Genomic DNA, 16,190 nt, shown 5'->3' on the forward strand with positions numbered 1-16,190 from the left:
ATGCCGCAGCGTGCTTCGTTTTTGTTGTTGTGCTCGACCTGTTTCGTGGATGGATCAGATTTTTGTTGCACGGTTGGGTGCCACAACCACCGGGCAGCAAATGCGAGCCAAGACGTGACATTCCACACTTTTCTGCGAGACGTTGGAAGACATGCAAAATGGATTGTCGCCGTGTGTAGGGACTGAGTTCCCGTGAAGATCGGCCATCCCATTTTTCTGGCGAGATATCCGTAACATACAAATTCTGAAACATCAGCCGTTCCCCGATTCCCATCGGACGTCATGTGATGTTCGACAGAAATCGCATCCACCACGTAATCTGTGGTACCGGTACGTTAGACAAGCGAGTTCATAGTGGGTTCCTGTAACACAAAACTTTCCTCGTGTATATTGCATCGTGAAATGCGAGCCTGCAAATCTACAGCGTCCCCGAGCTGCGGCATTCGTTCCCGTGACGTGCGAGTTTGTAGCGGATTCTCGCATTTTTGTCCGTAATCTGCGCGTGCGACATAGGTTCTTGTGACAGGCTAGTTTGTGGCAGGCTCCTGGATGTTTACTGCACTATGAAACTTGGACCTGCTGCATCTGCGGGATCCGTTCCGGTGAGATGCAAGTTCTCGGTGGGTTTTCGCGAGTCCTTCGCACCGTGAAACGCCAGTCTGCTGCATCTGCAACCTCCTTTCCGACGACACAAGAGTTAGTAGGAACCTCCGCATGTTTATCACGTTGTGAAACGCGAATTCGCCGTGTTCACGACGTGTGGTACCGGTTCCCGCGTCACGTGGTTTGTAGGAGGCGCCCCCGTGTTTATCCTTCATTTTTGAGAAAGTTTCACAGTCATATCCCCAAAGATAGCCCACCCCAGATTTGTCACCATTTATATTTTCATTTTGCACGGGCGTTCTGAATTTTATGGCATCGTAAAATTCCAAATTAGAAACAACTTTTCGAAATTTCGAAAAGTCACGCGACACTAAAAATATTAAATAAATAAATAATAATGTAAGGAACTAAAAAAGGAAGGTAATTTTAGAAAATGAAAAATCCAGCCCAAACCACAAATGTATGCAATCGAACTCATATCCTTGACAAGGGACCAATCTGCCTTCCATGGTGCTATGGCAGCGGTGCTTCGGGTGCCTCTCACCAGCGTGTTTACTGCGTCCAAAAAAACCTTCGAACGACGTCATAGAATATCGCAATCCTGGTTGACACGGAAACTTGGGCAGCCGGGATCGTCCTTCTGTCCCTTTGGACGCAAGAGGGACCCCTTTTTGGGACATGTTCCGTGCGTCCAAAGATAGCAGAAACCGGTCAACAAAATGGGGCTAAGCAAAAACACGCCCCAGCTCCGAAGAGCCAAACCAAGAGGGCTCACGCTCCAGTTCTCCCCAAGACGAACAAGACCGAATCCAGGTGGAAGCCCGTCGTACCTTTCCCCGGCCGGCCTGGACCAGCTGCACCCGGAACCAGCTGCCCTCCACCTGGGCCGCGTACACGGTCGACTCCACCAGCTCCGAGACCGGCAGGCTCTGGCAGGCGTAGAAGGCGTCCATCTCCGCCGCCAGCTGGTCGTAGCTCTCCTGCATGCGGGCACTGCATCACGCAACGGGGCCACGCACACCGCAACGTCCAAAAAATTATCGTTGCCACATTGATCGGGAAGAATGTCCGAAAACAAAATCACCGAGCAAAAATCGCTTTTCCTTAAACATATTGAAAAACAAGCTCTCAAAGGCATGAGACAAAAGGAAGGGACACGGAGGAAACACTAATATACCTGCCAACCCGTGGACTTTCAAATTCGTAAAACTCCCGTGGCCGCACGGAGGGGGCGGGTTTGCACGAAGCGATGTGCAGCTTAATGTCAGCCTTGCCACCGTGCAAAACGCTTAGATCACACGTGCACGTTCTACAAAATCCAAACTTTTCTCCCTTTTTGGACGGCAAGCACGGGAACTCCGACGTGTACAACTTCAAAAATACCTGAAAGTACCTCTTTGGAGGTTGGAAGTTCGCCATTGCGCCGCAAAGCCACAGCGACCAGGGCAATGCTACGATTACACGTGTAACAAACGCAGGCGCTGCACTTCTCGCCTCGAAACTGGCCGAAACAGAGAAGCCCCAACACGTCTGAACATGCCGAACCAATGTGCGCTGCCAAACAAAAGGCTTTGGGTTTTAGATTAGTTTGGGATCCGTGGCCACCAGATAAACGGAGAGTAAAAACCATGACGATGCCGTGGACAGTACCTATCGCCCTCTTGTGGCAGTGCAAGGTACTGGCAGCAACAATTTTACAAGAAAAATGTAAAAAAAAAATATATATATTTTTTTTTTGTAAAATTTGAAGCAAGATTTGTAAAGTCATAAAATTAGTCCCAATTCATATATTTTACGAAAAATTCGGAAGAGTTGGCAGGTATGCACTAACAACTAAAATATATTTAAAAAAAAAAAAAAAAACAGGCACCCAACTTTTTAAAAAAAAAAAGGAAGGATAAGGCAGTGAGTATTCCCCCATCTACCCTCAAAAAATTTTTAAAATTATTTCGATTTCTCCAACGTCACATCCGTAAAACATCAAAATAGTGGCTCGGGAGTGAGACAGGTGAAACAAGTTTTGGAGCAATTTTTGAAGTAGAAAAATCTGGATTTTGGAGCAGCTTAGGAGCACAAAATTCTCGTTTTGGAGCAGCAGTTTACGCATCTTGGAGCAACTTCGGAGCAGAAAAGTCTACAGTTTGGAGTGAAGATCGAGGTGCCGAAAGCACGCACGGAAACGGAACAAACGGGTGACAGAGGGTAGAGCGCCGCTTCTATGTTCCTCGGGGAGTTGACTGCATCCACAGATTTAAATAAGCCTCGACTACTTCACTGGAACGGAAATTGAGCGTCGAAATAGACGAAGGAGTCAATGACTCCTAGCGCATTGCTTCCTTCCAAGTTTCCCTCGAATATTTCGGTTAAATTCCCCGACAAAAGGGGGATCTAAATAGCGGAGGAATGCGCTCCTCCTCTTTAGGTAAGAGTCTAGCGCAAACCGGGCAATGGGGAAGTCCCGACGAGGAACTGCGCCAGCCACGCCTCGTTCGGAGGCCACATATGCCGCAGAAACTGCTCCTAGAAGAGAAACCTACGGGAATATGGAGAGAACCTCCGCATCTCTCTGCAGAGACGCTCCCTCTGCACCCACCAACTTCTGAAATTGGAAAACAGCGCGCAAAAAGACGAAGACGACGAGAGAAGAGCACAGGACAAGCGCTGACCTGTGCTCAGCGCTTGTCCTGTGCTCTTCTCTCGTCGTCTTCGTCTTTTTGCGCGCTGTTTTCCAACCAGCGCTTGTCCTGTGCTCTTCTCTCGTCGTCTTCGTCTTTTTGCGCGCTGTTTTCCAATTTCAGAAGTCATGAACCAACTCGCTTGCATCGCCACCTTAACCCACCAACTTTTTCCAAACATGGGCCAGTCTGTGCTGCGCCCTCCCAACAGAGGCACTCTCTCCGAGCGTCTAGGCGCGGCATCCCACGACGCCGTAGCCTCCAAAGCTATCTTCGAAACACTCCAAGAAAGACCGTCCGTTCTCTGGCACGCCTTACACAAAAATAAATGCGAGCGAAAGGCTCGTGAGGGATCGACATAGTTTCTAGCGGGAAGGGACTCACGGACTGGTCCACGAGCCGGAAGAAGACGTTGTCGGTGCCAGTCGCATAGGTCACAAACACGTCCCAGTAGCTGCCGTCCGGGAAGGGCAGCGGCTCCGAGAAGGTGCCCGACGTGGAGCTCGTGTCGCTGTCCGAGCTCCGCCCCTCGGGCTGCGACCCCCGCTCGCCCGGCACGGGGCAACCGGGGGAGCCGCTCCACCGGGGTTCCAGGACGCAGCGGCCGTCTCCAAACCTGCAAGGTTCCAAAACCTAACCTTTCTGTGCCCCCACGGCACGTGCCCTCCAATGGCTGCGCGCGAGACGTCCCAGTTAGGAAGCTAGGGATGGCCCAAGTTCGGTGGTTGGCAAGTCCTCCATCGATAAGCTTTCCCGGTCGTCACACAAAACCCCAATCCATCCAAAATTGGAATACAGTCTAAGCTCATTACAGTGATGGAAGTGCCACTTGACCTTTTGGAGCAGGCCTTGTAGCAGGCAAAATGTTGTTTTAGAGCAGGTAGTGGCCCTTTTGGAGCAGGGTCCGGCATATGTTGGAATATTACTTGAAAATAAAATAATGCTGCATTGCTAGATAAAGCCCATCTCTATTATTGAAACACAGCGCCTGTCGCCTTTTTAAGACAGGATATATAAAATTCAAGAAAGTAAACACAAAAAGACATTGTTTAAAATAAAGTTTATCTGCTCGTCAGATAAAAAAATACAATTAAATATGTAACACTGAGTTCTGATGGTACGGGATATTTAGTCTTATCAGCCTGCACTTCTTTTAAGGTATCTGCAGCAGCACCTAACGACCCTCACTGTTGTGGAATGTTTTAGTTCAGATTAGAGTTGTTTTTTGAGCAGCAGCTTCAAATATTGCGATATCTGATATTCGCTTCGAAAATTCCGATTCATTTTCAATGTGCTGGCGAAGTCACGATCAGATCACGGCGAGTTAACCCGTTGAGTGCGCTCCTTGGCATGCACCGACGAGCTGCAGAGAAGCGACACCCGCGGAGCAGACACCATAGTCGCGCGAGTCGCGCAGTGCTTCGTGCTCCGAGAAGGACGGTGAGGCTTTACCAGCACTACATACAGAGTTTGGTGCAACTCAAGTATGCTTCGTTTCAGCTTCGGTGCGAGCGCAGCCGAAGCTACAAGCGCGCGCATGGAGCCCGTAACGGTGCCCACACTGCACGAGCCCACACGTGAGTCAGGAATGCACAGAGCATTGGGCTCGCGCTAGCTTTGACTTTGCTGGTAGCTAACGCACGGGTACAGGGGGGGCCAACAAACAATCCACAAGCTCGGACCTTTTCTTTTTTTTAATGGGCTGCTCAGTGGGATGGTTCTTCGCTTTGCCTCTGCGGCTTTGGTCTCAGATGTTGCCACGGTGTAAGATAATACTCTTCAGGTGAGGACAGCGCGCTCCTCGCGCAGTCCAGATAAAGTTCGCTTTTCACTTTCTCTCTCTAACTGTGGTTTCAAGCGGCGCCGGCAGATGACTCGTCAACCCGTGGGCACGGCAAAAACGGCTCGTGCCGCCTCATGTTCCACACGCGCAGAGCTCCAGCGAGGTTGTTTCTCGTGCAGAAAGACCATGGTGTACCGGGGTGTCATGGCAACGAGATAATTTTGTTCGCTCTCACACAGTTTCGCCGTCTGGCCGCCGGCGACACTGTCAGCCGTGGGTACGGTGGCCGCGGAATAATGCAGCCTTTCGGATGCCCGTCGAACGAAGACTATCCGATTCCTCGCGCCGCGCGTTCAGCCCCGCCGTGTCCTCACCAGAGTGTATCTTACACCGTGGATGTTGCTAACGTTCCTTTCGATGATGATGATGATAATGCGCCCTCGCAGTTTCGGTTTGCGTAACAGTTGCGGCGCGGAAAATACCGCGGTACCGCCACGCGTACTGGTAAGACTTCAATTTTATTTTTTTTTGCTATATCCCATCTCGGCGCAGGCATGGCGCAATTCTTCAGTAAAATAACAATTTGGCGCCACATGTAGCAGGATTGCTTCCTTGGCGCAATTGGCGCAGCACTTCCATCACTGTCATTATAACAGACCTGGTCACAACAGACATATGGATATAAAATACCAATTTGTGAAGTTCGGTTGGTTTTTCTCTATGCACTCAACTTCACACAACATACTGCTTGTTGGTGAGCCATTAAAGTTGCAACAAGTCACACGCTGTAGATGAGCAATTTAGCCAGTGCAGTACAACCGCTAGCCTGGGGTCTTTAACGTGCACCCCGCAGTAGTGATACACGACCGCAGGCCGGTACGATGCTCATCCAGATCGAAACGGGCAGGGGTGGGGCTCGAACTGGGTTCTAGCAGCGCGAGCTTTCGCTCAACGCACGTCAAGCTGGGTGTGCGCTTTAGCCCACTCGGCCACCAATCCCCCAGTCATTTTACAACAGACTGAAATCTTGGTCAAAATCAAGGTCTGTTATAACGAGCTTAGACTGCAGGTGTATTCGCCAGGATATTCCCACTGTTACTGTTAGAAGGAGGAGGACATTCCCACTGTTCTCCTTGTCCTCCCGCCAGCTTGCTGTTTGGGTGCCAGCAGGTGTATTCGCCACATACGCCATTTACAAGAAACTCTACAGATGATTGAGGCAACCAATTATCGCTTTTATATGTTACTTTTACGACAGAAATGGGAACGCAAAAGCAGTCAAAGCAAAAGCACTCACCCCAAAATATACATTATGCCAAAAGTTTAATTTTATAGAGTAGTTATTGCTTTCCCCAGAAATGAAAAGGTAAATGGTGTGTGTGTGTGTGTGTGTGTGTGTGTGTGTGTGTGTGTGTGTGTGTGTGTGTGTGTGTGTGTGTGTGTTAGTGTGTGTGTGTGTGTGAGTGTGTGTGTGTGTGAGTGTGTGTGTATGCGTGTGTGTGTGTGTGTCTGTGTGTGTGTGTGTTTGTGTGCACGTGCGTGCGTGCGTGCTTAAAAAAAAAAAACGGGATATGCAATTTTTTGCAGCAGGCGTTTGTACGAGACTTTACGGTGTTATCTGGTATTTCTAATACACTCAGTCACGCTCAATGCCACTGTGCGAAAAAAAAAAAGAAGATTTAGTAAATGTCAAAACGATGCATAGAAGTTCAACGTCTGTCAGAGTTCTGATGAGTACTCTGACAAAGCGACCTGTGCATATGCCATTTTCGGAAATCAGACTTGCACGCTGTTGACACGACCACATCAGTATGGTGGTTTCATAACAATAGGGTCCTTAGCAAACCGTCACTGCGCACTCCCGGAGTCTTTGAAGCATGCTTTTAAGCGCGCGCTCCGCGGTCACTGTATCACTCAAGCGCGCACTTAAAAGCATGCTTCAAAGGCTCCGGTAGTGTGTGGTACGCGGTAACGGTTGGCTAAAAGTCCCTATTGGTTCAGAATTACCTAAACGAACACAACACAGTAAATCACTGTGGCCAATAAAGAAAAATACTCCAAAAAATGTCCCCTTTAAAAAGAAAAACTTGTTCGGCTAGTTTTGGCGCAACGTGTGCGCTTGGGAGCAGGATGGCGCAGCGAAAGTGGATTGGCGCACAATGGCGCAATTGGCGCAGCGCTTCCACCCCTGCACTCCCCGTGGCTTTTATTCAGTTTTACGCACGATTCAAGGTCGCACGTCGTTCGATTGAGTGTCGAGATCATGCTGGAGCGGTAACTATATTTCTTTGTGTTGACACGTGGGATCCGGGCAGTTTGGCTTTTCGGCGCTCGTTTATGGCCATTCTTCACCCAGAAGCAACCAGCAACTGCGCTGCTGGTTGCTGGTTGCAACCAGCAGTTCGACCCGTTTGAGCAGACGATGCTCCAGCTGAGTCTGCAATGGCACGGAATCTTAAACTGTGACGACAAACGAAGATGCTTTCAAGGGCAAAGTCTGGATAAGTGGGGATGCCTTCCGGAGTTGGAGGTTAGGCTCGCAACGTACGCCGCAAAAGTGCGCAATCAATCCCTATCCGTGAAGTGCGACACGACCACCGAGCAAACGCGGAAGATGCGGTGGATGCCGTCATTTACCAAATGCGAGATTTCGTTGGACGATGCTGACGACGTGCTTCCTCAAATATAGCAGTGATGATGACGGGACTGACATCACTAGTGCGGACGAGTCGTAGTCTAGTCCCGGACGGAGTGAGAACGACAGGGAGCAGCTTCTGTTGTCCTGCCTCCAGCATGAACTCCCTAGTTTCAATAATAACTGGGCATCTCATGCATCTCGTGCGTGCATGCACAGCCAAAGCATGCCAGAAGGCATCTATCGTGCGTTAGAGGCTGGGCTTTCAAAACATACTTTGCCATTCTCACGTGTTCACAGTAAAACAAACATCTAAAGATTTTTTTTTTCTGATGTGCAATGTGCGGGGTTGATTTACAATCAAGTCGACTTGCAGTCGTGTAAATACAGTATGTTTCATTTAATTCGTTACATCCAAGTAAGTCTGATACGTTCGATACAGTTTCCCTATACTCGGCACGTAGACGTTGTCACACCTAAAACTTGCAGCCATGTTGTATACACAGCCCACTCGCTGTTTTTTTTTTTCTCTTCGTCTTTTTTTTTATGTTTAAAAATACGATAGTTATTTATTTGTTGCAGCACCAAAATTTCGCGCTACCTAACCACCAAAACATGAGACCGTGGTTGCGAAAAAAACTTGCACCGGTGTGAAGGACAACAATTCCAAGGTCGGTTGATGCAAATGGAAAGCGGGAAGGAAGACTCACTGGGTGATGCTGACAACGCTGGCCGACTTGACCAGGTCCAGCCAGTTCTTGGGCAGCGTCTCGTGGTACTGCTCTCTGTACATGTCCGGAATCACTATGCTCCACAAGCCGTTGGGCTTCTGGGACACCAGCTGAGAAACAGACAACAAACCCAGTTAAAAATGTCCATTGGGTCCAATTGGTTTCTGACAATTGGAACCAATGGGGAAAACTGTTTGTGATTTCGGACTCCTCATTGAAAAAATCCCAATTGGTTCCAATTGTCGAAACCCAATTGAGCATTGCCAATTGGAACCAATTGGGCACGACCAATTGGGAAAACCGTTTGTGATTTCGGACTGCTCATTGAAAAAATCCCAGTTGGTTCCAATTGTCGATACCCAATTGAGTATTGCCGATTGGAACCAATTGGGGAAACCGTTTGTGATAACTGGACAATGAAACTCTAGTAGATGATGTTTGCCATTTTTATTGCAATTAAGAGATTCATTCATTCGGCCTCCCCTTGCTTGGCCGTCGTCCTGTTGTTCAGGTGTTGCCCTCTGGTTCGGTAGTTTCCTCCTGGTCCAGTTTTTCCTCTGCAGCTTTCCTAGGAGCATCAATATAGGTTAAATTATTACATGACCTATATAAGTCTTCATATTTAGCTTGCAATAAGGAACAATGACGTTTCCCTTAATAAAAGATGAGTTTCTTTATTTATAAATCAAGTCTTCGATGTGCAGCAAAAGGCGGCCAAAGCCACCCGACAAGGCTTTATAGGCGGCATTTCGGACTGGTCAGAATTATGGATCAACTAAAATTCTATTTTGCTCGAAGGAGAGCATTCGGCAATATATGCAGTACATCCATAATCGATGGGCAAATTCTGGTAGAAGATAATTAGGAGCATGTATTTTTACGTTGCAAAGAAAAAAGGAACTGTGACCATATTGAATATGTTCGGTTCCATGCTTACGATACTTGACTAGGTGTTAGGGCAGTTAATATGCTGTAACTATACACATACTGCATAGTTGCAGCGTTTATAACATAGTTATTCATTCTGCATAATTACAGAGGTTTGAGAGAGACATTCCTGGGTGTTCTCTATTTTAATAAAGTTTTCCAGCAAAAGTTTATCTCCAGCTCTAAAGTGGCATTGAGTTATACAAAAACATGTTTCCAAAGTACTGCGTCTTTCCGAGAAAAGAGAATAGTGTTTTTCTCACCGCAAAAGTGAACTACAGATCGTGGCGCGCTCAAACTTCGCCAGATATGTAACCCTAGCCTTTGGTGCAACATGCCATATTTTTGGCATATTGCAACTCTAAATCTATGGAAAGTTAGTGCTTTCAGGAATCTATAGTATATTTAAAAAATGCTTAAACACTTTTTTTTCGCACTAGCACTTGATTACATTGCGTGAACTTTCGTGCCCCTTCGCGACTTTCGAACTGACAGCTCGAAAAATTCTCTTCTGTAAAGTTTCGTTCGTGCAGGCTTCTACCCTGTACTAACCATAAAGGTAAAGGTGTCTCGGCATATTTATTACTACGAATTCGCCGATTTGCAATGCAGCAAGCACCAAGAAAAGAAACAAAGAAGTGTCCTCACCTTGGGTTGATAACCGTTTGCTATCCATCCTTCACGCTCCAACGAAGTGGCAGGCCCAATGAACTAATAATCACCGCACTATTCAGCACTCGCAGCAGTAAAGCAACATAACGTTCTTGAATATCTGCAGTAACCATGCCACAAATGCCGTGCCTGCCAACGTGCCATGTGCGTACGCGCTCCTTCTCGGACGCCATCTTTCTTGCCCAGTGTGTACAGACGTTTCCGAAGATTCCCGCCAATTTTAGCAAAACAAATAAAAAATCTGACACATTCAATTTTTATGCGCAAGTTTTTCTCATTTTGATATTTAAAAAAAATTACTTTGTGCAAGTGCTATGATTCCGATTGTATTAATATTTTAATTGTAACTGGGCTGAAAAAAAACAAAATATGTACAATTTTTCCTCCATACGACTTTCATCAAAGAATCACACAACTTAAAGTAATGGCGTTTTACGAGCCTATTTACACATGTTCAGTGAAAAAAAAAAAAAAAAAAAAAAAAAAGATGAAAAAAGGTGTAGCAACTTGAAATTACAAGTGGGACATCTGAACCTAACTGGGATAATTTTGACTAAACCAGTTGAAAGTGGGAATTGGTAAAGTGGGACCACATGTGAAACCACTTTAAATTTTCATTTGGGTTAAAATAACCAATGAAAGAGAACTGAAGATAGAATCGTGTATCAGGTGTCAATTGAAAAGTACAGTTGTGATATTCAACTGGACATTTTCGTCCCAATTGGCATAACAATTGTAGATCTTAATGCCAGTTGGATTCAACTAGTTAATTTGGTGCCAAAACTGAGCTTGCAATTGCCACCAATTGGCACAAACAGTTGTTTACTTAATGCCAAGTGGATCCAACTAGTTACAATTGGCATCAATTGAACTTCCAATTGGAACCAACTGGCACAACCAATTGTTTACTTACTGCCAATTGGATCCAACTAGTTACAATTGGCATATCAATCCACGTTTTGCGACATATGTGCTGCCACCTGTCGGAAAAAATTGGAAGCTTCCTAGAAAGCTGGGGAGCTGGGTTCGAGGCTTTTCCGGATGATCACACACAGACCCGGCAGGCGTGTTTCTCACGTTACGGCACGCTGGTTTTCTTCCCTCTGTTTGGTTTATTTCGTTCCGCGGCTATCTAACTAAACGGTAGCGATGACCGAAGACGAGAACATCCCGTTCTCGTTTCCTCCGGACGCTTGGGTCGAGAGGCCTCCGTCGTGTGTGAACTTCTCGCAAGACGAAGTGTGGCGGTACATGCAAGCCAAGCCTGACACCCTGCTTCAGGCCCATCGCGGTTGGGCTTTCAAGGAGGAAGGCTACGTACGCAATGTTCGGTGGAACCTGTCGGACGATTCTCGGACGTGCCTTGTCCGATGCGTGTGCCTGCCTTCCATGAAGAAGGCACCGTATACTGTCTCCGCGTGGTTTACGAGGGACACCGGCACCGTCAGAGGCGGCATCTGCAGTTGTGTTGCTGGGTGAGTAATACCCCGTTACGTTTCTGAATAATAATTTATGTCTATGTAGCCCCGCACCACGTGAGAGAGCACGAACGCTTCGGTTAAGTGCTCCAGTGCCCGCATAAAACGTGCGCCACAGCACTAAATAACGTTCGTACCGAACGTTTTATTGTGTGATCGATACAACTATTTCCACCCAGATTAGTTACTCGTTTTTGTAAACATCTACACACAGCTTGTAGAAGTCTCCTTGCTTTCACTTCTCGTGCACGCAGTTCGCACGCTAGCGCCCCGTTAGCATAGCAACCTATCTAGTCATAAGAGGTTCATTTTGTATTTTGTCGTTTTCTAGGAAAAGCGGGTGCTGCCAGCACATCGTAGCGCTACTTCTCTGTGCAGAGGAGAGCTGCAACACGACCACGGCAACCTCTTGCACCGACGTTCCCTGTTCTTGGATTGTTCCAGCTCAAGGTGTGTATGGAACAAATGCTTCCGTAAAATGTGTTGCACTTGCACATTATGTATGTTTGAGTACTACATCATTAATGGTGTATTATACGAAGATTGTTGCTCTCACTGTCTCATTCAAGATATACCTTTCTACGTCATAATTTTTAAGTCAACTCTGGCCATTTTTCAGTTAATAGAGAGCCAATTCTGGTTCAGATTGAGGGTCTCTGGTGGCTTCAGAGGCCTACAACTTCTCACATTCAGGTGTTATTTTGTATTTAATAACATGGAAGCCACAAAGAGCTGCGTTGACAAGGTGTTTGTCAGCACATCTTTGAAACCACATGGGACATGAATAATAAAAATGAGGGAAACTGGTACAATTATTAATCAGTAACGCCTCCCCCCCTCTCCTCCCAATCTCCTATTTCTCTTCCATTGCAGCCAAGAAGCCCGCAGCTCCTGCACCGCTTGCAGATATTACGTTCAGCAAGTTCCTGATCAACAAGCCGACTCATCAGAAGAAAAGCCGTTCGTATGACCCTTGTGAAGGAGTGCCTGGCCCGTCGCACGAGGACATCACGAAGTTCTATGGGAGGCTGGCTGAAATAAGACCAAATCTTCTTTGCCTGAGGTATGGCAACGTCATGCCAGTGAAAGAAGCGAGGCACACAGGAGCGATCCCTCAAATCGACGATGAACAGGATCTGTGGAGCCAGGAGGCCCGGAAGCTTGTACAGCACCACATGCAGACACTGCCACAACTGACTGCCGAAGAGAGGGCTGGCATTGTGACCTCAACGATCGGTCAAGCCTGCAACCAGAGGTGGCACAGTGAGCGACTTGGGAGGATAACGGCATCACAGTTTTCTGCTGTGATTAAGTGCAGAGAGCCTGACTACCTTGTGAAACGGATCATGTATCCTAGCCCAGAAGCAAAGAGTGAGGCACTGCATTATGGAAGGATGAAGGAGCCCGTTGCTGTTGCCGCCTACGTCGCGCTCATGAACTGCAGGGACGACCCAGTACAGGTGTATGAGACCGGGCTACACATACATCCGCGCTACAGCTTCCTCGGAGCGTCGCCCGACAGGATCATCGTCAAGAACGGCGAAGTAGGGCTTCTTGAGGTGAAGTGTCCCATCTCGAAGATTGGGTTAACACCCGAGGAGGCCTGCGGAGACGAGAAGTTCTGCTGCGAGTTGATCGATGGAACCGTGCAACTGAAGCACAAGCACGCGTTCTACTACCAGGTGCAAGGACAAATGATGGTGACTGGGCACAGGTGGTGCGATTTTGTTTTCTGGACGAACAACACCACTGACGCCAATTCGACGCACATTGAGACAATCACCCTAGACGAGGAGTTTGTCAGTAAGGAGCTGCTACCTGGCTTGCTGTATTTTGCCGAGCATGCTCTGTTCCCCGAGGTGATCACTAAACGCATCCAGCGACACAAGGACCTGGCTAGGGGAAAGTATGTCTCCTTCAAGAAGTTTCGTGAGGGAACCTACAGGGTGGAGGACGGTCCTGGCTTAAAGAAAACATTCAGAAAACTGAAGTGAAGTGGAGACTGAATGACCACAAATGCAAAACGGCCCTTGTGTGTGTCGGAATTGTCGTGAGAGCCACAGCACGAAGAGGGCGCCACAAGCCAGACGACAAAGAAGCCAGCGAGAGGGCTGAGTGCGAGAGTATGGGTCGGAGAACGCCAACACGACGGACGCACGGAGACTGATGTGCGGGCTCACTGCTCATGTAACGTATCGTTAACTCGAATTAAACGCTTCGTTTACGCCAACCTCGTCCCGACATGGTGGCAGCGGTGGGATGCTGTGGAAGACAAGTCAACTAGCTACAACAGCAACCGCTCCGGGGAGGCAAGGCACGGGAACGCTCGGAATCCGAAACTTTGCGTCGCTACGACAAGGTACGTCGACGGAACGCTCGGAATCCGAAACTTTGCATCGCCACGCCAAGGTACGTCTGCAACGACCACGCCGACCGGTAAGCGATGGCCACTGGGCAACAAGCTGCGCAACAACCAACGTCGCTAAATCCTTTCGTCGTTGAGTTGCCAGAAAAGTTGGATTTTCGACGTCCCGATGATTGGAAGCGTTGGTTCACCCGATGGGAGAGATACCGGGTCATTTCTGGGTTGAAAAAACAAGACGGGGAAACCCAAGTGAACACGTTAGTTTATGCTATGGGACGCGAAGCAGAAGATATCCTGGCGTCGCTGAAAGTGACTGATGCCCAGAAACACGACTACGATGCAGTGACAACCGCCTTCGGCAGACACTTTGTCCCTCGGACGAATGTCATTTACGAACGTTCAAAGTTCAACAGGCGTGTGCAGGAAGCGCACGAAACGGTCGACGCCTTTGTGACAGATCTCTACAAGCTGGCAGAGGTATGTGCATACGGCGACTTAAAAGAAGAGCTAATTAGAGACCGACTCGTCGTGGGACTCGTCGACGTCAAGCTGATTGAGCAGCTTCAGCTCAACCCTGAACTAACGTTGGAGACGGCGATCTCCAAGGCTCGAAATTCGGAAACTGTGAAGCAGCAACTCAAGGAACTGCGACCACAAGCACAGCCGAACGCGATCGTAGACGAGCTTCACTTCTCCGCGCAGCGGGCCAAAAAGAAGAAGCAGCTACCAGTCCGCAACAAAGAACAGAACCAAGCTTGCAGATGGTGTGGTTCCCCGCGCCCACACTTGCGTGCCAAGTGTCCTGCTGCCGACAAGACATGCAATGGGTGTGGAAAAAAAGGACACTTCGTGTCAGTGTGCCTGTCCACAAAGAAGAAAACTCAAGACAGCCAGAGTCAGCGCCACGCCGCACTCGAAGAGGTTTACCTGGGTAAAGTAACAAGTCAACTCGGATCAGAACCATGGCGGATCACAGCTTGCGTCAACGGCTCGCCCGTAGAGTTCAAGGTGGACACGGGAGCTGACGTCACGGCCATCCCGTCCAGGGTCTACAACAAGTCACTCATGGGACCACTCAGCAGACCTACGAAGGCACTCCTGGGGCCCGGCCGAGCCAAGATTCCCACTGTGGGACAGTTCAAGGCGACCCTGAGGTGGAATGGACGATCGTGCCAGGAGCAGGTGTTCGTAGTGGACAACCTTCACGACGCGCTTCTTGGCCGTCCAGCAATCAAGTCTCTGCAAGTCCTGTGCAGCCTGTCTGTAGTCGAGGGATCAGAGGTAGACGAAGACGACACACACAGCAGACATCTTCAGTGACTACCCCAAGCTGACTGCGGGTCTTGGACTACTAAACACCGAGTACAAGGTAGCTCTGCTCCCCAATGTCAAACCGTATGCGGTAACGTACCCGAGGCGCGTCCCTCTTCCAAGTGTCAAGCAGGAGCTGGAGCGGATGGCGAGCCTCGGAGTCATCGCAAAGGTAGACCACGCAACTGAGTGGTGTGCACCGATGGTTGTGGCCAGAAAGAAAAACGGTGAACTACGCATCTGTGTCAATTACAGTGGCCTGAACAGCTGCATCCTGAGGGAATGAGTCTTAATGCCAACTGTCGACGAATGCCTTGGAAAACTGGCTGGAGCAACCTGGTTCAGCAGACTCGACGCCAGAGCGGGCTACTGGCAAGCCCCACTGGCAGCAGAATCACGGGAGTATACAACTTTCTTGACGCCATGTGGTAGATTTCAGTTCCTCCGACTACCATTCGGTATCTCCACTGCACCCGAGTTCTTCCAGCGTGAGATGCTAAGAGTACTCGAAGGTCTCGAAGGTCAAGCTTGCCTTCAAGACGACATCATCGTGTTTGGAAGAACGAGAGAAGAACGTGACTCACACTTGCATCAGGTACTCAAGCGCCTGCAAGATGTGGGCATAACTCTCAACAAGGACAAATGCGTTCTTCGCAAACAGTCTGCAGAATTCCTCGGACATGTCGTCTCGGCCAACGGGGTCAGTGCGGATTCAGTAAAGATCAAGGCTCTCGCTCAACTGACACCGCCAGGAGATGTATCGGAGGTCAGGTCGTTCCTGGGTATGGCAAACCACCTGGCTAAATTTCTCCCTGGACTCTCTCAACTCACGAAACCGCTTTGCGATTTGCTTTACCATGACGCTGATTGGTGCTGGGGAGAGCCTCAACAAAAAAGTTTCGACTCCGTCAAAGAAGCACTGACGACCACACCGGTACACTACGATCCTCGAAGTCATCTCACAGTCTCAGCGGATGCATCCTTGTACGGCCTTGGGGCTGTCCTCCTTC

At 48.6% G+C, this 16,190-nt stretch overlaps 2 protein-coding genes across 2 annotated transcripts in view; one reads left to right on the forward strand and one right to left on the reverse strand.

Moving 5' to 3' along the window:
- LOC121834279 (tudor domain-containing protein 7A-like) overlaps positions 1 to 16,190 on the reverse strand; it is a 157,077-nt gene that overhangs the window by 88,813 nt on the left and 52,074 nt on the right. The window contains 3 exon segments of the mRNA XM_042288040.1: positions 1,434 to 1,583; positions 3,663 to 3,894; positions 8,407 to 8,537. Of these exon segments, the coding sequence (XP_042143974.1) occupies positions 1,434 to 1,583; positions 3,663 to 3,894; positions 8,407 to 8,537 (513 nt within the window).
- On the forward strand, positions 11,169 to 13,843 carry LOC121834277. The gene is made up of 3 exons (XM_042288035.1): positions 11,169 to 11,501; positions 11,836 to 11,954; positions 12,378 to 13,843. The coding sequence occupies exons 1-3, from the start codon at positions 11,176 to 11,178 to the stop codon at positions 13,496 to 13,498; spliced, it is 1,566 nt and encodes a 521-aa protein (XP_042143969.1). The 5' UTR covers positions 11,169 to 11,175; the 3' UTR covers positions 13,499 to 13,843.

This window comes from Ixodes scapularis, unplaced genomic scaffold (assembly GCF_016920785.2).
Source record: "Ixodes scapularis isolate PalLabHiFi unplaced genomic scaffold, ASM1692078v2 ptg000943l_1__unscaffolded, whole genome shotgun sequence".
Classification (NCBI taxonomy): domain Eukaryota; kingdom Metazoa; phylum Arthropoda; class Arachnida; order Ixodida; family Ixodidae; genus Ixodes; species Ixodes scapularis.

Coding starts and splice junctions, on each gene's coding strand:
- LOC121834277 (XM_042288035.1), top strand. CDS start 11,176: ATGACCGAAGACGAGAACATCCCGTTCTCGTTTCCTCCGGACGCTTGG. Junction 11,502..11,835: donor ATCTGCAGTTGTGTTGCTGG/GTGAGTAATACC, acceptor GTCGTTTTCTAG/GAAAAGCGGGTGCTGCCAGC. Junction 11,955..12,377: donor TTGGATTGTTCCAGCTCAAG/GTGTGTATGGAA, acceptor CTTCCATTGCAG/CCAAGAAGCCCGCAGCTCCT.